The following is a 24,948-nucleotide window of genomic DNA, read 5'->3' as shown; positions in this document are numbered from 1 at the left end:
GTTTGCTGCATGCAAAATACTCAAAAACTAGCAACTGATTACCTGGTCAGACTTGGGACTTCCATCTTTGTATTCAGAGGATGACCTATTTCATATATCACATGAAAAAACCACATTCTCAAAAAGAAAGAATTTACTGTAGCAAGCTGTGGACTTAAGCAGTAGCATTATAATGCTAAATATTACCATCATGATGCTAAATGTTAGCATTGTAATGCTATATACAGTATCATCATTGTAATGCTAAATATTAGCATCATAATGCCAAATATTAGCATCATAATGCCAAATATTAGCATCATATTGCTAAATATTACCATCATGATGCTAAATGTTGGCATTGTAATGCTATATATCATCATTGTAATGCCAAATATTAGCATTATAATGCCAAATATTAGCATCATAATGCCAAATATCATGATATTGCTAAATATTACCATCACGATGCTAAATATTACCATCATGATGCTAAATGTTAGCATTGTAATGCTATATATTATCATTGTAATGCTAAATATTAGCATCATAATGCCAAATATTAGCATCATAATGCCAAATATTAGCTTCATAATGCTAAAGCTCTATACCTTCTTTATTACCATAACCAGTACAAACCAGCCTTTGTTGCTTGCTTGATAGGCCTGCCTTTGTCGATTGATGATATACTTAAGGAATTTTGTGGACAGAATGCAGGATTCAAGTTTGAAACAGGTGCTATCAACAGAATGAATGTAAAAAAAGGTGATAGTATTTATTTTTTAAAGCTTTCTGAAGAAGGGATGTCTGAAGAAGGATACTTTACCAAATGAGGCTTTACTGGTACATAAAGTTAGATTCACCCAAGTAAAGGTTAGAACTTAACCTAGCAGTTATGCAGGTCTTCAAAAAACTGATACAAAACAGGTTCCTTAAAACTATCTTTAAAGGAAGATAACAAGCAGCTGGTGGAAAGACATAAATGATTAAGAGGAACAACCTAAATTGACAATGACTAGTTATTATGCTGCTGTTTCCACTTAACAGGAGCCCTAAGTGATACCGATAAGGGCATAGATACATGCAAATGTGTCACTGTGGCCCTGATGCAAGCACCGTGCAACATGAAGGAACTGAAGATGAATGTGAGGGTGACACCTGGAGGGACAGAGTTGGAAAAAAGAAACTGTGTGGAAGGAAAACAGCCAACCTGACGGACAAACATGATCCTTTTCCTAATTCTAATCAATTCTGTGTTGTAAGTTTACAGAGTATGTGTGCACACATGAAGTCAGGTCTCTAACTTACAGATGATCTCAATTTCAGAGAAAATTCGGCCGTTTTTATGCCTCTAATTATAATTATACACTAGATGGAGATTTAGTGGCAATTAGATGCAAGATGATGAGCATCCATGAACACAGAGAGTGTATTTGTATGCTTTTAGAGGCAGTAAAACGATACTACGCCTTGCAGATATGCCATAATTGTGCAGCAGTGACAAGGCAGGAACATTTTATGTCCAACCACAATTTTTTATGTACATAGAAAACATTCATTTCCTGGCTGTGTGAGTGGATACAGGGGGAGGCAGACACTGGATGCCAAAACCCACTCCTTCAAGCCCTGACTCAACTCGACATCTGCGACAGAAGGTGCACATTATATAACCAATGTTTTAAAAAATGGACGATAAAACCAGATGCCACCTGTTGTATCACAGCTAAATTTGCAATTCTAATTGGCACAAATGACTTTCTTAATTAACTGGTTTGCCGTCTCCTCAGGATCCCGCACAGGATGTACCCATCGTACTGAAGAGATGTAGGAGTCAGGCCATGCAACACCTCTGCAGTTTTAAGGTTTGTAATTAATTTGTACACAGTGTCGCCGCTGCTTTGACGTAAAAAAAAAAAAAAGTTTTCTGAGAACATCTTATTCACAGTTACTGTGAGCTGCTGCTGACGACATTTCGTTAATCCGAGCTTTCCGAAAATATTTCCCATTCAAGCTTTTGAAATAAACACCACAAGTGATTGATACATTCGCCATTAGATTGGTTCAGTACCCATCCACCGAGACTAGCAGACTGTCAACAACAAAACATTTACAAGCTATTTTACCTCTTTAACAACTTTAATCCCACTCAACTGGGTAGTTTACTTTAGGTAACCATGCAGAAAGTCAAACAAATGGCACAAAGATCGCACAACTCTTCCAGAATAGAAGTAACAACTGCGAAGGCTTTTAGACTCTCTTAGGTACGTAAATGTGGACGTCCGTTTCAAATGTCGTCAAACATTGTTAACCTCATACTTGTAACATTTTGCCATTGTTTGTTAAGTCAGATCAGCCGCTTGTGGGAAATGCTGAGTTCATGTTTTGACACAGGTTGGTCGTGTACCGGTCATACAACGTCATTAAGTTGTTTACAACCTTCATAGCGTTCTTTCAAACACCAAAGGAAGTAGAAGAAGAAAGCCACAAAGTTTTTTGTTGTTTATAACTTCTTCTGCATCTTTTTCAGGTGCTTTTTATTTGATAGTTGTGGGTTAGTCTTCTTCCTGTTCCTCTTCTTCTCTGGTATGTTCCTTTCACAGGTTGTGTGTCATCTATTTGGGCACTGGGAAGTCTCAGAGACATACTGTATCTCAGTATAAGACGTAGAACAATACACAGAACTACATCAACAAGCTGACAGCAGTGATCCAAACTGAAAACATTAGATATTGATCTGATGATCATTTTTGAGATTTTGTTGAAATATACTTTTTCCTTGTAACAATGTTTTATTCTAATTTGATGAGAAAATATGGGTACCCATGGCAGGTTGGGGACTATGATGAAGTCATACTTAACTTGTCTATTTTTTTTTTCTAAATCAGATGAAGAATTGAGGAATCATGACTGTACTTAAATAAATAAATAAAATTGATTAAATCAATCTGGATAGCATTAAATTGGCTTCCACTGTAAGAAACCTTGGAGTTATTCTTGACCAGGATTTGTCTTTCTCGAACCGCCTTCTTCCACCTGCGTAATATTGCAAAACTTAGTGGCATCTTGTCTCAGAAAGATGCAGAAAACTACTCCATGCCTTTGTTACTTCCAGACTGGATTACTGCAATTCATTATTTATGGGTTGTCTCAAATATGCCCTGAAAAGTCTCCATCTGATCCAAAATGCTGCAGCGAGGGTTCTAATGAGGACTAGCAGGAGAGATCATATTTCACCAGCTTTAGCCTCTCTACACTGGCTCCCTGTTAAATCCAGGATAAAGTTTAAAATTCTTCTCCACACATATAAAGCTCTCCATGACCAAGCTCCATTGTACATAAAAGATCTTATAGTTCCATATATTCCAAATAGAGCACTTGGCTCTCAGACTGCAGGTTTACTGGTGGTTCCAGACATGAAGCAGACATGAAGACGTAGAGTAGTACTTCACTCCTTTTCCTTCATGTATAAAAATATGTCAGTTTTGCCATCATTAGCATATTTCTGCAGGTCTTCCTGAATAAGTGCAGTTGTACATGTTGATCCGTCTTTCCTGTCCTCTCCACCCCAACCAGTCGAGGCAGATGGCTGCCGGGTTCTGCCGGAGGTTTTGTCTTCCTGCTAAAATGGAGTTTTTTCCTTCCCACTTTCGCCGCGTGCATGTTCAGGATGGAAAATTGCAATCAGTTGGTTTCTATTAGCTATGCTATTTATGGCTTGAATTGATGTGTCTGTAACGTCTCCTGAGACAACACTGTTGTGAAATGGCACTGTACAAATAAAGCTGGATTGAACTGAATGTTTGTGATCTTATTTTCCAGTTTGCTCTACACACACTTTCATTAAAAATTAGGCAATAATTTCAGCTTTCAGAACACAAAGTTAATATTTGTTATGGTAATTTTAAGCAATTTGATGCCAAGTACGTATAAAGTATCACAGTATCAGCATCTGAAGTATTTTCAGGTGTTGGGGGGGGGGGGGGGGGGGTGGTAGGTGGAAGCTTCACAAAGTTCCAGCACATATAAAGAGTAAAGGTCAGACTGCAGAGGGTCCAGCTGGACAGCAGCGGTTTTGTGATGGAGTGAAGGTGGAGTGGGTGCAGGGCGGATGTTAAGAGACATCCATAGGGGAGGCTGATAACAGCACTCCTGGATGCGCTGACAGCTGAAGGGCACTTCATCTGGCTTTGGCTTGTAAACCCTCACACAATGCCACACACACAAACACACTCCCACACCAGTTTTCAGCCATTAATTAAAAAAAGTTGTTGCAGATTCCAACGGAAATAAGTACGACTTCACAATGAATAAAAAGTCAAACATTCCAGGGTTTTCCTATTTAGTTTAACGTTTGCGACTTGTTTAAAAAGTTTGTAACACAAGGAGCATCATGCATTCAAAGACTGGGAGAGAGCTTACAAATTTTTAACCTTTTTCCTGAAAAACGTGTAAATTCTGGGAGGATAATAATTATGTTAACCTTTTAAATCCAACCATGTTGCTTGTGACAAAAGGTGCTGCTTTCCTGCACGCACGCACGCACGCGCACACGCACACACGCGCACACACACACACACACACTACCATTTGTCAATGAAAAGCTGCTTCTCAGCTTTTGAACTCCTTCAGAATTACGGTTGTCATGCTCTCTCCTAAATTAGAGAAAATAACTGACAGTGAAAGGGTGTTCGAATAATCTTTTTTGTGAAATACCGACCTTTCCGAAATTACTTTTAACTCTATTCTTGCACCAGAACCAACTCCCCCTTAATTTACTATTTTAATTTTTCATTCCCTAATTCAAGTTTTATTATTCGTAAATATATATATATATATATATATATATATATATATATATATATATATATATATATATATATATATATATGTGTGTGTGTATATATATGTGTGTGAAGTGGCGCAATACAAATAAACCTCAATTGAAACGAATATGTAAACAACTGTGTTTGTGCGTTATTGTTTGCATTCACATTTACATATTTATTGTTTACCTCTGCACATCAGTCTGTATAACACAAATTATGTTCACTTTTCTTCATAAAAACAAAAAATTGGACTCCATACATGTGATATTGTATAACCTTGTACAATCTGGTTTTTATGTTTTAAATAAAATAAAATAAAGACTTAAGTTGATATGGTGGTCAAATAATTATATCCATAACCTTCCCTGTCATCTGCAACATGAGCTGATTCAAAGTTTTATCCTCCAAAATTACAATCTTAGCATCCTGTCTTGAATCTTTAGTTGTTTTTTTTATTTTTATTTTACTTAGTTTATTTGTCAGGGATCAGGTACAGTAACATGTGAAGCTCAGACCAGACTGAGTAGAGCTGCGCTGCACCAGTTCAAGCTTCGCTAGTTTCCAGCTGTGGTCTACGCGGCAGCCAGAAGAGAAATTTAAGAGTTTAACGATTGAAAGAAATAGAATATGAAAAGATTTAAAAAAACAAGCATTAAAACCAAAAGGAAAAAGCAAATTGCAAATATACTTGGCACAAACTCCATGCCCAGAAAGTTCATTCTAAACAGGAGATCCAGTTACAATGTGCACTTTGGAGTTTCCTTCATTTTAACACCCTGTCAGTTCTTAAAGATCATCAGACCTTATGAATGTGCTTTAAATGGCTGACAGCTTTAATAAAAAGGACTTTTTTCTTTTTAACAGATGACATGCTGAATGTCAAAAGCCTCAAGGATACCACTGACGTTCATGCACTCCGTTAATGTTATCGAGACATCTAGAGGAGGAGTGAAAATGAACTTATTTCCTGGCTGGACTTCCATTGGTTCACTGCTAACAGGCTGCATTCGAACAGGTAAAGGTCCTCTGAGGGACTTTTACCTGTAAATACGATTTTGTACAATTTTAGTCAACGGTTTGTAAACAAAATAGGACACAAAACAAAGTTTAAAATTAGGAAAGAAAGTCAAACAGTGAGTTTAAATATCCTTTTTATGAGACTAAACATGCGACGCAAAGGCTCAAACTGCAGCTTGAAGGTATAACTATACACCTATCTATACTCTTATCTATACACCTCTACACACCACAAAGACAGCATCCCACAGTAGGATGGAAGGTCAACATCTGCCTGCGCCTGCGGATCTAGAACCACCAATCAGTCCTCAGCAGCTTCACCATGACAACCACTCGTCCAGCTCTCTCAACTGTCTGTAGAAAGGCCTGAACCAGGCCCGTATCCGTCCTGCTTCTGATGTCAGCCCATCTTTGCTGAATTATCACAAGTTTAGGTCATTTCAACTTTACGTACAGAAAATACTGCAAAAACAGCCAGAGATAAGACCCCTCCCCATACCTGCCAGAAGGGAAAATGGATTAATCTTAAACCGAAGACGCAAGCCAATAAGCTGAATCTTGATCTTATGTCCGGAGATTTAAAGCTTTTTGCTTCAGTATCAAACCTCTGCCTTATCTCTGTTCAGCTGGAGGCAACCATGTGATATTCATCCACTTAATCCACTATGCAGCAGCAAGACAAGTGTGATGGAGTCAAACTCAGCCATCTGAGCTAACAATGCAGTTCCTCCTTACTGAGCGTCTCCTTATCTATCAGAGACGAGATCTATTATTAGAAGTTCAACTCAGTGTGTGTCCTCATCTCCAACACAAGTCCGCAAAGCCTGAGTAACGCTTCCGAATCTCACCTTCTCAGCTTCATCCTTTTATAGTAAATGCACCAGCAACTTCACCGCAGGAATGACTGGAAATAGAAAACTTACTTCTCGTCGCCGTGACGCCCAGCAGCTCTGTTTGATCTTCCAGACCACGGCGGCCACCAGCAGCAGAGACAGGAAGCAGCTGTGGATGGACACAGAGAGGAAGAGATGAGGACAGGTGGGAGAGGACAAAAACTGATGGTACATATTCATATTTCCTTTTAAACGTGTCTTTGTCAATGTAAGAAAATGTAAAAACTCATCCTGACTTCTCTAAAAATATCTTCACAGTTTAGGGAAATACAATCACTGAGGATGACGACACTGCTTCACACTCCGAGGTGCAAGAGTTTAATGTCAGAGGAAGCGGTCTATATAACACACACGTCGACAGCACCTGGATCTTCGCTTCAGATTTCCTGTTTTACTGCTGACACTCCAGCACATGTGGATTTTTCGACATCTCGTATCTTTTTCTGGATGATTCTCCAGTTTTTTTCTGTCCCAGTTTAAATGTGTTTACTCACATTTAAGCAAACAGACTAAAGTAAACCAAAACCTGTGTGTTCTTTGCACTTCATACAAAAAACACCTTGAGGTGATGAAGGTTGGGGTGACGCGTCTTGGAGATGGTTGGCAGCAGCTCTGTGTGTGTGTGTGCGTGTGTGCGTGTGGAGAAAGCATGTCTAACGGTCTGAGCTTCAGTCCTAGACTGTCACACTCCGGCTGATCTTTCATCAGCTTCCCTGTTTTCTGACCCGGACTGTCTGAGTTTGAGGCTCACGTCTTTCTTTTGATGAGCTCGATGTCATCAGACGATGTGAAGTGTGATTTATGCAATGAAAGAAAAAGTCCTTCTGACGTTTTAAATTTCTGTTTTATATCATATGAGCCTTATTTTTTCCCTACTTTAAAGTCAAACGTACATTTTCTGAGACATGATGCAGAATAATAAAGAAAAGTTAAAAAGTCTTGATTTTTTTTTTTTTTTTTTTTTTTTTTTGGTGTCTTGTCCAGCATTTAGATAAGCAGAATGATGGTCTGGATGCTGTGTTCTGCTGAGCAAATTTTCATTGCCAAGGGAAGCTTTATAGATATAATGATCCCCTTGACTTTCTGAATTTTTATTTTATTTCTATATTTATTTTGTATTATTGTTTGAATTACAGAGTTTGTACTGCTGGACTGGAGAGCACAGAAGAAAGACAGAAAGAGAAAGGAGAGAAAACCCCTCATAAGAAAAGTAGGAAAGGAAAAAAAAAAAGAAGAAAAAAAAAACCCCTAAAAAAAAATCCAAAACCAAAAAGAAAAAACAACCTACAGATGTATACATATAAACACATACATACACACACACACACACACACACACACATATATTTATATATATATATATACACACATACATATACACACATATGTATACATATATATATATATATACACACACACACACACACACACACATACATACGTACAAACACATATGCACTCGCCAGTATCAACACAGATATACACATACAAGCCAACTTTAGATCATAGAAACTAAACTATGAATCTAAAAAGTTGAATATAAATGAGAAAAACAGAAATGAGAAAACTAGCTTGATAGTTTGATGTTTTTGATGAAGTCTTGATAAATATTTACATGTAAGGTGAGCTGGATTAATGAAAGAACTCAGCTTGGTTTTGCCCACACTCAAAGCAATACTGAACTTTGGCAAACTTTCACACTGAGGTGTCTCCTAACGAAGACTAACTGAGCATCCGACTTGCATCCTGTCTCTTCTCAGAGATCTCTCTAGCCAGTAAAAGTTAATCGGATCCTAACTCTTGTCTTATAACTTCCGCCGCCTTTCTCTCTTCCTTTTTCTCTTTTCCTACGATCATGTCTTCTAATGTTGGGCTTTCAGAAAAGCCAATGTGTTGATATCCAGTTGCTAGCATGTGATGCAGTGCCATTAAGTAAACTGTGGCTCAGACATGATGGTTAATCTAGAGAGAGTTGTGCAGTGCAGGTTTTTAGCATCAGGACACTGCACGGCTTCAGATGTCAGTGTACCATCAAAATGAGTCAGACCCGAGTTTAAAGGTTGTAAACTTGTGTAGTGTTGCTTTAATGGATGGGCCGTTCTCAGTGGGCCTTGAGAACCCAGAAAAAAAAAGTTGTGACTTCTCACAGAGAATTTAACAGGCTTTAAACCAAATACTTTACAACTTGAGTTAAAACAACTAAGTTTTTTGACAGTTTTTCACAAGATAAAAGCAATATTTCTAAAATTTTGATTGTAATTGCAGTTTGCAAGTGTTTTCTTTGAACTTCATAAAATCTCATCCTGCGGATGCAATAAGAAATTGTGGCCTATACCAGTTAGCCAGGTAATGTTTTAGGGTTTCTCAATTATTACGGAGGCTTTACCATGGCTTTTCAAAGCCCTTATGCCTTTTTTCTATTTCTAATTCCTTGTAAAACTGTTGTTTACTATCAAGGATAGAGGTTATGGTTTTCTCTTTACTGTAAAAATATTTCAGTTTCCTCCTCCATCAATACATGCTGCGCCATCTTAAACTGGCCATGTGACCCCCTATGCTATGTCCGAAGACCTGTAAATGTGGAAAAAGTATTTTTGTTACACTTCTGCAACAAACTTTTATACTGAGACATCTGACAAACCACCTAATGGTGGTTTGAATCAATACTTTTTATCAATATTCTATTCAATTCAGTCATTTGGCAGATGATTTTATCCAAAGCGACTTACATATGAGTGAGAACAACACAAGCATGAAATTAAACAGTAGAGGACATCGTAGGAAGGTGCTATATTTTATCCTATAACTTTCTATCAATATTTGAAAGGCTTTGTAACGGAAGTGTTTCCGTTACTAGTTTTTTACTACAATATTTACCTTTTGTGTAATTCTAGGACTTACGCACCACACCTGTTTTCGTCAATAAATCAAAGCTAATATAAACAATATGATGTGTTCTAGTTTAAATGCATCTTTCAAAAGATTTATGTATCGGTGTGTTATTTGTTTTTCATTTGGTTTGATGACTCCTTGATCGTTAGGTTGATGCATCAGTGTGGACTGATGTATTGCTACAAGCCTTATCAGGAACCAAACATACAGATACTGGTTTATGTTCGACTGGACAAACGGGTTAGATGCTAGCTCAAGTTTTCATGATTTCCATGTGTTTTTAACAACTAAACTTCCAAACTGCTGTAATTTTTAAAGTGTGTGTCACTAAATTTCAACACTAAATGAAAAAAAGAAAAAACCAGGGACTGAAACTGGTATCACTCATCCTGCTACATGAGCTAATCTAGTTCGTTAATGTCAATGAATTCATCCCTGGAGTGTCATTACCTGAAGAGAAAAACAGCCACTGCAGAGCAGAATGACCCTCCATCATTCTGGGACAGAGAAGTCTGATTCCATAACAAGGCCCATGTTTGCTCCAACACACCAGATGCTAATTTAATGCACAACCCTGTAAGTGATCCATTCATTTAATGGAGGTGTGCTGAAGCAAGAAATGTCTAAAAGCTGCAGGACAGTAGCTTTCCAGGTCCTGTCCAGCTTCTGTTTCCACTAATGTTATCAAAGCCACTAGAACAAAATAACCCTTTCGGTGACGAGCCTTTTAGGGAACTACTTTTGCCAACCTTCATGATTAAAAATTGGAGTTTCATGGTCTAAACTGCAGTCGTTCTTCAGATCACACAAACAGTAGATGTGAACTGACTTTCGGGGGGTTTGTAGTGGATTTGATTAAAAAAACTCAGACATGCGGACCTCTCTGCTGAGACCCCCCTCAGATTTTTCTCCAAGTTTTACAACCTTTTCCATCTAAATGCCTTTCTCTATTTTATTACTGGCTGTGATGCATTCTGATCTTAATTCATTGCTCACACACACACACACACACACACACACCCCTTTCCTAATCTGCGTGACTCTTTAAAGAGCCATCCATCCATAAAACTGAAAAAAAGAAAGAAAAAACACTCCCTTATCTGCCTCAGCTGAAGAGGACTCTTAAGAGATCCATCGTTCAGCCATCTTATTGATCTGGGTTTCTGCTCTCTGCTTTAAGAGCGACACCGCACTGATGAATGACTCGCGTGAATAGAAATCAGCCAAACATCAAAGGTCTCCCCTTCCTAGCAGGGTGGGAGGCAAAAGGAGAACGAAACTAAAGGAAGAGAGAGAAAGATTAAAACACCAGCAAAGTGGACTAATGGTGAAAAGGATAAAAACTGATAGGAGATGAAACAATGCAGGAGAAATTCAGAGCAAGTGGAATTAACAAACAAGACAAAGATTGGGGGAAACTGAGACCAACACAAAAAAAACAGACACCTCACGAAATCTCAAAACAAACAAAAAACAAAGTGGTCTCATTGGGGAGTTGGCAGGTCCTAGCTTGGCACCCCAGACTGGAGTCCTCTATATATTCAATACAGAGCGACTCAGACTGGACTCCCTTCCGTTCACGGAGATTCGCATCCGTCTTAAACAAACCGGCCACTCTGATTGGTTGATCTGAAGAGATGCTTGCCTTGCGTCACCACGTTTTCTTCAAAACATTCAAGATGGTGCACAGACATAGAGGTAGTTTGTTTCTTCTATGATTTCTACGATTAGATTAAAAAAGCAACACAGAGTTGCCAATAACGCCATGAAGTCTCAGGTTTTTTTTCCAGTAACGACGACACAGGTCATTTATGTCTTCTCTACTGCACGCCATGTTTATTTTCTTCTGTTGCGTTCACTCTACTGAACACTTCCGGACACTGTATTTACTGACGTCACGTCCGCCATTTTTCTGATTGGTTTACTCCGAGCTTGTTTGTCCCGTCCTAGAAATCCGTTGATGTGAGTTGAGTCCCCAGACTCTATGCTGGTACAGGAAGAGTCTGGCTTCCCAGGCTAGGCAGGTCCCACCTGTCCCATCACGCCCAGATTGAGGTTTATATTCATTGCTTTAAAACATATACTGTAAGCACATTATTTCATACCATTCCTATGCTGACGACACACAATTATATATCTCTATAGTAGGGGTGTCAAACTCCAGTCCTTGAGGGCCGGTATCCAGCTGGTTTTTGTTGTTTCCCCTCTACCAACACAGCTGATTCAAACCAAATGGATCCAGCAGCTTCTTGTCAACCTATTTATTAATTTCAGTCAGGTGTGTTGGAGCATGAAAACAACAAAAACATGCAAGAAACCGGCCCTCGAGGACTGGAGTCCGACACCTGTGATCTATAATGTATACCTGGAACATATACTCAGGTTTAACAAATCAAACACTATTAAGTCTTAACATTTACAAAACACTGCAGCCAGTTTTAATGAGAACCAGAAGGTGTCAATTAATCTGATTGTAGAATCTCTTTAGTCGCTTCCAGTGGAGGGAAGCAAAGAATTGAACATTTTACATACAGTTTTTAAAGCTTTGAATGGTATCTTACTAATCTGACATGCTCAATGAATACACACCAAACACACACTTAAGAGCATCAAGTAAAGGCCAAAATCTGCTAATGGTGTCTTCAGTCACTACAGCCCTACTCTTTGAATTCCCTGCTGCATGGAGTCACATCTGCTACAACAGTGTTTTCTGATAAATGCATACTCAGAACATTTGTTTTATCTCCAGATTTTTTAATTTTTAATTGTTTTCATTTGCAACATTGCCCTTTAGTCTTATTGTGTTTTATAACCTTTCCTCTATCACTCGTGTAATGCCGTGCTCATTGTTGAAGCATATTGTTGAGTTTGCACACGTCGTATGAAGCGTGCCTTAAAATAAACTTCACTTGCCGTTTCTCAGTGTCTTTTAATTTTTTTAATCCAATATGAAGGATTCAACACTAGAAACTGAACATCACTTCATGTCAGAGGTGGAATAAAGAATCTTCACCAACACCAAGCTCAAGATGCTCACAGCTACAAAGACATGCCAAACGCTCGCCTGCAGTCTTCTAACAATGGCTGAATGAGTCAATGAAGCATGTTTCAATTTACTTCCAACTATAATGTCAAATTATGGTGTCTTTTTTTGCCAGTAATTCCTCCCTACAAGCAGCAGCAGCACAGAGGCAATCAAAGAGACTCCAAAGACAATTACAAATAAGTCAAGATTAAAAAGGAAAAAAGAAATTAACAGCAGAGCCATAACAGACACCAAACTTGACTTTCTGTAACAACTTTTAACACCTCAAACATTTGCTTGGCTTTATTATTCTATTCTATAGTCATTTAGCAGACGCTTTTATCCAAAGCGACTTACATACATGCGCATACCACGATCGGCACATCGGGGGGCAACTTAGGGTTTTGTGTGTCTTGCCCAAGGACACTTTGGTACATAGTCAGGGGAAGCCTGGACTCGAACTCCCAACTCCCCAGTTACATGCTGACTGCTCCTCCACATGAGCTACAGGTTGTTGTTGTTTATTCATTTAAATGGACTGCACTTACAGTATGTTGCCCTTTTCCAGTCATGTTGACCACTCAAAGTGTTTTCCACTGCATTTCACATTCACCCATTTACACACACACACACACACACACACACACACACACACACACTTACTCCCCAACAGACACATCATGGGGGCAATGTGGGTTCAGTGTCTTGCCCAAGGACACCAAAACATGTAGTGAGGGGAAGCACGGAATCAATCCAGCGACCTTCCAGTTGGTAGACGACTGCTTTCCTCCTGAGCTTCAGCCCCCCTGCAGCATATAACACGCAACATGTTAAATTTCTACTTGACATAAGTTACGGTTTTAAGGAGGGAAACACTTGTGCTGATTTTACAGGTTATGTGTAGCACATGCAGCAGAACTGCATATATTTATCTACAGCTGAAGGAGGGGTGTGTATTGGCAAGAATCTGGTGATATGATATATCGTATTACAATACGGGCCATACGATATATTGATAAATTGCGATGTATCAGGATACTATAAACAAGACAATATAGTTATTTTTCTTGACTAGTGCTAAACACTGAACACTGTTGCGTGCTTGACATCAAGTTACTGAATAAGAACAAAGGATCTACATCTCTTTGCAGAATAAATAAAAACACTGATCTTTATGTACGAAATGAATAAAGAAATGAAAATCTGCCTCATCAGTACAAATCCGTTGTTTAATATAGTGCTTTTGAATACCAATATATTATAGTCACACAAGATATTTCAATATATTCTAAACATAAGCAGAACCAGAAAGGTAAGACCAAAACAGATTACAATACACAGCGGCCCTACAGCAAGCCGTGGGTGTTGAGTTCTGCAGGGATGGTTGGGACGTTTCTCTACCAGTGTCCAGCAACTCCTTGGTTTCCAAAACCATTTACCTGAGGTCCTGCTCTCTGTTGGCAGTGTCCTTGTAAACCATTTAAACTGTTCTGATTGGCTCTGCTCTTTTCTTGCTACATGATTGGCTGTCTCTGTTGTTATTTACCCTGTTCAATGGAGCTAGTGCTGGTTAGTTTCAGAGTGTTGTGTCCTTCTCTCAGAGGATCAGGAGCAAATAAGAGAAAGGAGGACATCTGGATGAATTTATGGATTAAACTTAAAATGAAAGTCTGGAATGAGGAAGAGATGCTGAGGAAGGTGACTTTTAATTGGTCAATATAATGGATTAAAATCTAATCCAAGTCATCACATGCCATACTGAAATGTTTACTTTAGCTTTACATAATTAGAAAAAAAGCATTTCTGTTAGGTGTAAAAAAAAAAATAAAATTTTTAAGAGGAAAAATAAAAAGGACCCCAATAATTTGAACATGCTTTTTGATTAAAAAAACAGAATAATAATGATAATGACTGAACTCGTGGTACATTATAAAACCTTTGGAAACATTACAAACAATAATAAAAAAGTGACGCCGATGTGGAAGCATTAGTGTCACTAAGCAGAGGCGTAAAAGTCTGAAGCTTCTGGGGGAGATGCAGGATTTTAATGTGGATAGAAAATGACTAAACATTTTCCACCATTCCCAGGGTTGGAAATGTAACAACCAAACACTTAAAACAGTTAAGCGGGCAGGTGACAGTGACCAGTAAATTAATGTGCCTCCTCCAGACCTCCCTGCCTGCTGTAGACGAGCAGCAGGTGGTGCAGAAAGCCAGAGCTGCTCCATCAGGTCGCAGATGTAAAACCACACAAAACAAATTTTAGTTCCTTCAAGAAAAAAAACAAAGGTGAATGTAATTTTATTCCTTTTTGTGTTTTTTTTTTGTTGTTTTTTTTTAATCGGAGAGCGGTGTTCTGTCTCTCTGCAAACTAAGTATTTAATCAGGGAAAATAACCAACTGGAGCAGAGCCAGAAAGAAACGGACGGTCAAGTATAGCAGTAAGCAAAAGTTTGGGCACCCCTTGTGGAAACTGCCACAGCTCACTGAGTGATTCTCAGTAGCAGTTTATGTTCAGGGTGAACTATTAACTTTTCCTGAGGAAGACTCCTCCAAAAGTGTTTATCATAAAAAGTGGTGACTGATGTTGACTCTGAAATGGTGAAACCATATAATAATCATGTATTTATATACAAATATCGTATATATGACCTTCCAGTTGGGGGGTGACCGGTCTACATGCTGAGTCATGGCTGCCCAGCAGGTAAAGCAGTCTGATTATGGAAATGAAAGAACACACAACTTTCCAAAAGGGCATATGTTCAAACCTTTAATCATATCAGGTTAAATTTGATGACAGTTTGCAGTGTGGAAGCGGAGCCAGCTGAAGTGGTTTATAGCCACGGGCTGCAGAAGGTGACGCGTCACTGGTTAACCTGACAGCAAGACAACACTCAGAGTGCAAACACCAGCACACAGGGTCTGTTGTCGACTAAACCTGCCTGCTGCTGGCGGGGGGGGGATCACCCAGCAGCCAAATAGTGTTTCATTTTCACCGTAGCCGCTAAGTCTCGTCCACCAAACCACATTCCTCCAGCAGTTGCTCGGAGGTCCGATTCTGCCCGCCTCTTTTCATCACTAAACCCTGCAGCACCTGCAGGAAGGTGAGACCTTTCAGACAAACCAACTACCTGAAACAGAATAAAGGCAGCAGCAAAACAAGCGGCAGTATAAGCTGTGGAGCTTTGAATTGTTTGTGTACTCGCTAATCTTGCATTTGGCTCTGAACAAAATGAGGGAAGCGGCTAAAACCCAATTTGGCACAACAGGAGGAACAGTGGATGCAGTGAGCTGCCACAGTGTGCACACTGACATCTAGCTGGATTTGTTTTCATGTTTCGTCTCCCACCAGGGTACACAGGTTTATTCTTAAATAAAAATAAATAATTTTCAACCAAAGGCAGACTAAAACAACCATTTTTGCAATTTGGTGTCCAACAAAAAAAGATTTAATCATATTGTGCCATTAAAAAAAAAAAACCTTAAACCTGCATGAATTAAACCAGGGACGAGAACTTATGTGTGATTTGTAATAGGAGTCTTATTGTTGATAGAGAACAACCTGGAACTATGTGTTCAGTCAGTCCATGAGCCAAGAGTTTTACACTGAATCTGTGTCAAGATGAGAAAGATCTTCATCAGAAACCTTTTCTACGTCCACGGCGTTGGAAATATAGAATTTCATTTAAAGCTTTAACAGGATGTATAAGTACCTGCTAAAAGAAAAGAACAAAAAAAAAAAATTTAATTAATTAAAAATTAATTTGCACTTGAAGAAAGTTATTATGGTGAGTAAACTGGTTTGGGAAGACCATAGACTGTATGTGTAAAAAAAATGGATGGAGCCTCCATGATATCACCCGTAGGTTTCTGAAGGGCTGAATTGAAGCTTGGTGGGCGGTTCCTATCATCACCATCTTGGCAGGGGCATGCGTGTCGTCTCGCCCAGAAAATACAAATATGGGCAAAGAGGTGGAGCTGAGAGGGGGGCTGTGAGCGTCATGGTGGATGATTGACATCGAGTGAACTCCGAGCTGCCTGTAGTTGAGAGCTAACTGAGCTAACCCGGAGATAACCAGCTAACAGAGGTAAGCGGGCTAAAGCTAAGTCACGTTGTTAACCGTCTTAAAACCGCGGTTGTTCTACGTTCTTCTTACTTGATGCGGGAGATCGAGTACTTGTCAATCAAAAGGACACGCCCCTAAATATGCCGAACTTCGAGATTAAATCCCTTTTAAACGGGTGAGTTAGAAAAGGTTTCCATGTTCATGTTAACAGACTTTCACTTTTCTGTTCACACAGGATGTAGTCTCGTGTTTTTAGTTGGAAGAAGAGCTTATTTGTCATTTAACAGTTAAAAATGTATTATGTAACTTTCTGACCTTAAAACTCCACGTGTCGGATTTGTTCGATGACACAGTGACATCTATCATGTGTATTTCTAGAGCCGCTGCTACCCAGCAGCGTCCTGAGGCGGAGATACGGCACTTTAGAACCTTTACATTCGGGACGTGACGTTTCACTTCATGGTATAATAAGGAACTAGCTGTTTTTAACATGCAGTGTCGCTGATTCAGCAAAGAAATGCAAGAAGATTAAAAGAGAGAAAGGGACAAGACTAATAATAAGAACACGTCTTTTGCTGACTGGAGAGAGCTAACAGGTCAGGTAGGATGCAAGATGGATGGCGACTTAGCTGTCAATAGGAGCCGTGTGACGGGAAAATGGCCAAAGTTCTGTAGTGTGCCTTTAAAGGCCCTTTATCTCCTTATAAGGCTGAGTTTAACAAAAAATAAATAAATAATATTAATTTTAAAAAATGATAAATAATAAAAAATATTATTTTTTGGGGGATATTACCATTCATAACCATGTGATAAATCAAATTTATTTGAGTTCTACATTCTACATCAATTAGACAAATATCCGATTGTGTTCAACAGGATTCTGAACAAAGTTTCTGAGCAAAATGTCTCAGAAACTGTGTCAAATATGAGACGTTTGGGTTTATAGGGTAAATTTCTGACTGAACACAGAATATTTCACTTTAATTTTTTTGTAATTTCTCAGTTTGGTACCAGCCAATGTGTCAGGAAGCATATGAGACATAAAACCTCAAAAGGTATTTCTTGCATTTACTGGGACTTTCCAACATTTCCACAAACATTACTGTGAGTTTAAAAAAAAAAAAAAAGCTCTTCCTGGGGCAGTAGGACTGGTTCGTCTCCCAGGAATCCTTGAGGGGCAGGGCTGTGTGCTACAGAGCTGGGATTGATGGAACATACTTGCTCTTTCTGTATAAGTCAGTTTGTGGCTGCAGACATGTTTATTTTACTTCTACAAACCAAAACTCTGTGTTTTGATCATTTAAAAAGTGGCGCACTGAGAAGTAAACGTTTGTTGCAATGACGCCTCTTCTGAGCCAAATTCATTCGATGCGACTTTGTAACCAGAAAACAAGAGCGAACGGAAAAATACTGGCCAGCTGGCAGAGCTGGATCAGGAAACTCACAGACACACATCTAGGAAAAAGTTTAACAGCTTGTGACATGATATAAATAGAAGTAATTGTGTTAAATTAGCATCTGATATCTCATATTTGATGCCTGCAAGGCATTCTAGTAAAGCAGGGACATGGACAGGTTTGTTACTGTGTTCCATGGCCTTCCCTTTTAACAACACCCAGTAAGCAAATTGGGGAGTAGAGACACGAATGGTTGAAGCTTTGCAGGTGGAATTCTGTCCCATCCTTACTTGATGTACACCTGCAGTTGCTTAACAGTCTGCTGTGATGAATGTGGTATATTGTGCTTCATAATCTGCAACATTCTTTAGTGGAAGACAGGTTTGCACTGCAGGCAGGCCAGTGCAAACCTGTACGCTAACCTGCACGCTATTGTTATCCTCGCAGAATCTGGCTGGTATTGTCTGAATGACTGAGCCAGTCGGAGTGGCTCCTTTTTATACCCAACCAGGGCACCCCCACTGTGTCCAATAAGCCCACTGACCTGTATGATGATCCAAACAGGTGTTTGTTGAGTGCTTACTGTCCATTTTTAAAACTTTTCTCAAGACCCATTTTTATTCCTTGGCTTTTAACCCAGTGTGAGTCTGCTTCTTGTCAGTGTGCTATATTTTGGTTTTAATTCATTCATTCATTCATTCATTTTCTGAACCGCTTAATCCATTCAGGGTCGCGGGGAAGCTGGAGCCTATCCCAGCAGTCTTTGGGCGAATGACAGGGACAGCTCGCCAGTCCATCGCAGGGCCACACAGAGACAAACAACCACCTACACTCACACTCACTCCTGGGGCAATTTAGAGTAACCAATTAACCTAACATGCATGTCTTTGGACGGTGGGAGGAAGCCGGAGAACCCGGAGAGAACCCACGCATACACGAAGAGAACATGCAAAGTCCACACAGAAAGGCCACCGGCCAAACCTTTCCCCAGCCAAGGATCGAACCAACTTTGGTTGTTTTAAAGGGCTTTATAATTAAAGTTGAGTTGTTACCCCTATCTGAGCTTTCCTGGAACATGATGCAGGTTATTGTAGCCATATTTCTTTTGCAGTTATTAAGCTTTCAGTTGTCAAAGCTTTGTGATGTTTAATTTTTATATGTTGAAGTTCTGTGTTGCAGTAAAATTGAGAATTTCCTGACGAATGAGTGGTGACACGCTGGTTGCTAAATTTTGATTGAGACTGCAAAAAACAATAGAAAAGAAGATCAGAAGCCACTGGACCCTGGAGCAACACATTTCTGTTTGTTTTGTAGAAAAGTCTAGATTTGAGTTGCTTTGTGCAATTTTTGCTTTTTGTTTTTACCATTAAAATGACAAAAAAAAAGAGAACTGGTTTCTGGACTTTTGCTTCCAGAAGTGTGTTGAGTGAAAAAGAACCCTGAGGTCTAAAGCTAACAGGTCAGTCCTGCTGCACCCACACAGGTATCAAAGTCAAAGTCAGTGAATATTTGCTAAAACACTGTAAAGTTTATCAGTTTGAACATTACATTTCTTTGTGATGTATTCAACTGAATATAGGTCAAGAATAATTAGTAAATTATTTTATTCTGTTTTTATTTACGTTCTACAAAATGTCCCAACGTTATCAGAGTTGTTGTTGTGTCATGTAACGTAGGGTTACCGGGTCATTCCGGTCCTACAAGAACCAAATTCCTGCAGGTTTTCAACATATTTCTGCTTCAACCCACCTGGGTCATGTCAAATGGATCGAACAACCTATGGAACGTCTGCACAATGACTCATTCATTTGAGTCAGGTGTGTTGGAGCAGGTAAACATGGAAAACCCAGCTGGATTGCAGCTGACCCTGCTCAAATTTGTGACTTGACCCTTATTTTGCTTGTGTAAATGTAATTTGACTAAAACAGCTAAGTGGAAAAGATTGCACACGCGTCTGCAAGGGAAACACTGATGTAGCAAAAACTCGTGAAAAAATACAAAAGCTGCTGCGAAAGGGGAAAAAACTGCAGACGGAATATGAGGATTTAAAAATAGAGAAGTGACATGGGAGCAAAGAAAACCTATTAGCTGAGGCTTTGCACCTTTTATTCTCTGCACGTTGACTTTCTGACCACAAACAATAACCTGATCCTGGATTTCAGACCATCCCTTACTCAGGTCTGGTTCATGAGAAGCTCCTGGTTTACCTTTCTAACCCGACTGAAACTTCCTCTGTTAGGACCTGAACACGCGAATGTCCCGAGCATGATAAGACATTTACTCTGTGAGTAAATGAGTAAGTTATTTTTAGCCTCCCGGTGCTCTCCTCTTCACTCAGGTGAGGGGAATAAAAAAAAATTTTAAAAAAGAAGGGGGAACACAGAGAAAAAGCTCAGAGTCAAATCGAGTAATCCGGTTTATCAATAATTAATCAGACACAGAGCAGCTTTCAGCTCATGGCGGACCCATCAGAAGAAGGTTTGGTTGAAAGATGTTTCTTGCACTTTATCTGCTCGATCTTCAACCTGACAAAGAGGTCAGATACAGAGAGGAGTGTTCAAGCTGGAGAAGGAAAAGAAATAAGATAAGAGAAGGGACGAAGCAAGAGGTGAAGAAGAGTTAAGAAAAGGGAGGCAGAAGGAGAGGCAGGTAGGGAGGAAGATGAAGAGAAAGGCTCGGAATGTGAAGGGAATGAAGAAAAAGCAAACAGGCAGTGAGAGGAAATACAGCAGAGCAGCGAGGTAAAGACACAAACGCTCAGATTGAGATGAAGAGAGCAAAAAGGAGAAAATGAGAAAGAACAGAGACGAGGAAGCTGGAGAGGCAGCAGGGATTGTGGCAGCAGAGGATGCTGAGCACCTGGAGAGGCCCCTCAGGACAGACGGGCAGGGTTTTAAAGCAGGTTCAGGATCTCTCTGACTCTTTTTCTCTCAGCTGTCTCATGGGGACGAGAGAGGAGTCTGTCAATCTGCACCACAAAGAAGAAGCTAAAGGGCAAACACAACACTCAGAGTGAAGAAGTGTTAGTGTTTGAAACAACAGCTCCACACCAGAATACACACAATGGCTACCGTTACATGATGTGTTTTAATTCAGAATTAATCATTTGTAATTAAATTATTCGTAATTCCCCTACAAGTTTACACGAAAATAATACAGAATGAAGGTTTACATAAAACACTTCCTTACTTAATTCCTCTTTAGAGCAGCGGGTTGGGAAGGGTTCTGATTGGACAGCTGGGGCACATGACGTATGACGTATACCGGAAATAAACAAAGTTGGCTCCCTGATTCTCGTCTTTTCAGTCGTAACTTGTAAAAACTACATAATAAGCTATTTTTATTATAAATGTGAAGTAGCAGCTCAACTCGAGCATACTACTTCACAATTGAAAGCAACTGAGAAGGAGAAGAAAGACAGACCACCGAACACGGGAGGCGAAACAACGCGTGTCATCGGGACAGGACGAGGTAACGTTTAAAGCGGAATTAACTTTTATTGGGAAATAAAGAGGAATTAAAACGCCCATGTAAATGCACAGAATTACTTCAACAACATTGGCATGTGGAAGTTTAAAACAAATAATGAGATGCGTTAAACAACGAGGACAAGTGGTGATTGTGTAAAATAAAAATATCTACCTAAATAAAACACGACACATAAAACAAGATATCAATTCAAAAATGGATGAAAAAAAACAAAAAAGGAATGTCCTAAAAAAAATTATTAAAAAACCAAAAAAGACCAATTCACCAAGCTGTAGCTAACAGGATATTTCCATTTAAATACCATTTAAAGACACACTACAGAACCTTTGCCATTTTTCCCATCACCGCCTCCTGTTGACGGCTAATTCAGCCAAGCCAAGTTAACTTTCTCCAGCCAGCAAAAGACGATCTTATGATAATTCTTGTTTTGTCTCTTCTCTATTTTAATCCTCTTGCATTTCTTTGCTGAAACACTGCATGTTCAAAACAGCCAGTTTCCTATGATACCGTGAAGCTGCAACGTCACGTCGTAAAAACGTTGTAAAGGTTGTATAGTGTTGGTTTCCCAGCATTGGGACCCTGCTGGGAAGCAGCAGCTCCAAAAATACATGATAGATGTCACTGCGTCATCAAACAAGTCCAGGTCGCGAAGTTTTAAGGTCAAAAAGTTACATAATACATCTTTAACAACCTAAAAAACTAACAAAAACTTTTTTTTTTTTTAAATATAAAAAAAAAAGCTAACTCTTCTTATAAAAACACAATCTATCCAATACCAACACACCCTTTAGAAATGTTTTACAAACAAAACACACATCCAGTCTGTTTCTGCAGCTTGGACTGAAGCAGGCAGTTTATAATTTGCCAGATTTGTGGGGATTTTATTTCCTTTGTAGTCCAGATCTTTGACAAATTGTGTTTAACATCAGTGGTTTGTGTTAAATGCCGTACAGCACATTGGACAGAAGACTGGAACAAGGATCCGAGTGAAGGATGAGTCATCAACATTTATTTTAATTGCCTGAAGAAATGAGTCCATAACACCGACAAGAATACTCCCAAAACAACATTTCATTATTACACTGCATGTGAGATGCAGCTGTCAAAGCTACAGCATTGATGCTCTTTAACATCATTAGAAACTTGCAGCTGCTCCTGCAGATAAACGTAAAATCAGGTTTCTCCACTGCAGTCGGCCCCAGCTGATGCTGGTAATACTGCAGAAAATCACTTCATGCACATATATGCTCAACATAAAACCAAACACCAACAGCCTTGGTAACATGAGACAAACTACTCTGAGAAACTGCTGACAGACTGATGGCAACACCTCAGGTTTAAAATAAAGACAATCTCTACTGCAGTTCTATCTGTAGCTGAAGACTTCTACTGTTGTTCTACTGCTGTTACTTCTACAGGGCAAAAACTGCTGCAAAGAAATTGTAACTGTGTATCAATCAGATGTTTTGAGACACTGAACACTGTAAAACATCTGGATTACAGTTTCAGTGAAAACTTTTAATCCAGATAAGTGTTTCTCACCAGAGGGAAGCTCGGATCTCAAAGTTAAACCAAATGTGGGATTGTTTCAGGTACAGTTGTAGTCTGAATAGTGTGAGCTAGTCTGTGGTCAGTTCCATGTCAGTCTTTTTTTATATCCAAACCGCATCTATGCAACAGAAACTTCCCCTCTATTAGGAACAAGCTCATCAGTTTGGGCTGGCTGGTCATCTTTAAGTGAGTTATTCTGCTCTGTCTGCTACCGTCTTCCACCATGTCTGTTTATGTATTGCAGCGTGCATACCGTAATACGCATCTTGACCTAAAATACTGCAGTAAAGCACCTTACTGTGGCGTAAACGATATATGAAACGATAGACATTTTCTATCATCCAAAGGATATACATAGTCATATCGCCCAGTCCTACTTGGAAATGAACAAAAGAAAAAACATTTAAATAGCAAAATAAATGAATAACAAAACCAGCATTAGGGGGTAAGAAAATATCAAAATATTGCAATATTTTGTGTGACAATATTATATCGATATTCAAAAGCAAAGTATCAATTTTTATCAAACAACTAATTTTTACTGATGAGGCAGATTTTCATTTCTTTATTCATCTTGTACATAAAGATCACTAATTTTATTTATTCTGCAGAGACATGCAGTTCTTATTTAGTAAGTTGATCAAACACGCAACAGCGTTCAGTATTTACAACTAGTAGAGAAAAATAATATATTGTCTTGTTAATAGTTTCCTGATACATCGCAATATATCGTATTGGTGGCTACATATATTAGAGCGAATTGTGATACATATCGAATTGCCAGATTCTTGCCAATACACACCCTAACTAAAGTGATTTGTCTACATTCAACAGAAAAGGCCTCTTTCAGTGATCACTGCAGTCTCATGAGGATTCAAGCTCACCTGATATAACCAGTCAAGGTTTTCATTGGTTGCTTCAGAGATGGAACACCTCAGACACCTAGACTCTTGACTATGACATTGGATTGAATGTTAGAGATGGCTAAGTCAAGAAAATGGTCCAAAGCTTCCAGAGGTTAGAGATCAATGAATGTTCCAAGAGGTATAGTTCGAAGCATAGTTCGCACATTTCCAGTTGAAGGAACAGTGGATGTGCCAGAAAGAGGAAGCTATAAGTGGCAGCTACCAGAAAGTCCTGAAGCAAGACTTTGTGGCAGCAGGCGCAAAGGTTTAAGTTTCCACAATAAGGGGCACACTACATACTGGAGGTCTCCATACCCAGACATGCACCACTACTAACCCAAAAGCACCAGAAAAGTCCCCTCCACTCTCCTCAACACTACAGAAACAAGCCTTAGAGGTTTTGGGATGCTGTTCTGTGGAGCGATGAAACAAAACTGGAACTCTCAGGGAACAGTGTTATGTCTGGAAGAGGAAAAATGAAGCATTTGCTGAAAATAACGCTTTGCCTACAGGGAAGCATGGTGGTGGGGAAGTGATGGTCTGGGCTGCTTTGCTTCTTCTGGCACTAGAAACCTCCAGCATGTGGATTCAATCAAGTATCAGGAAATCCTGAGAGAAAACATGATGCCATCTGTGAGGAAGCTGAAGCTTCAACGTAACTAGACCAGGTACAAAGCATACCTCAAAATCCACCAAAGCCTTGTTTCAAAAGGAGTCCTGCAAGATATCAGAGCAGCCATCACAGTTGCCTGACTTGATTCCCATTGATAACTTTTCATGGCATTTAAAAAAGGAAACCTTTGTCCATGAGGAATGGACTGCGATTCCACAGGAAAGCTGCCGTCTGGCCATGCATCCCGTTTGTAGCAGGATCATAAAAGCCAAAGGGTGTTCTGTTAAACACTAAA

The 24,948-nt window shown here is 39.3% G+C and overlaps 1 protein-coding gene across 1 annotated transcript in view; it reads right to left on the bottom strand.

Moving 5' to 3' along the window:
* The window catches only part of atrn (attractin), a gene marked incomplete at its 5' end in the record, with an annotated part of 183,902 nt that overhangs the window by 58,010 nt on the left and 100,944 nt on the right, over positions 1–24,948 (bottom strand). The window contains one exon of the mRNA XM_079262522.1: positions 6,746–6,824. Coding sequence (XP_079118648.1) covers positions 6,746–6,824 — 79 coding nt within the window. The remainder of the gene's footprint in view (positions 1–6,745; positions 6,825–24,948) is intronic.

The sequence above is a fragment of the Telmatherina bonti genome (assembly GCF_933228915.1).
Source record: "Telmatherina bonti genome assembly, chromosome: 22".
NCBI classification, from domain to species: Eukaryota; Metazoa; Chordata; class Actinopteri; order Atheriniformes; family Telmatherinidae; genus Telmatherina; species Telmatherina bonti.
The sequence above is the reverse complement of the archived record's forward strand: the minus strand, read 5'-3'. Positions and strand labels throughout refer to the sequence as shown.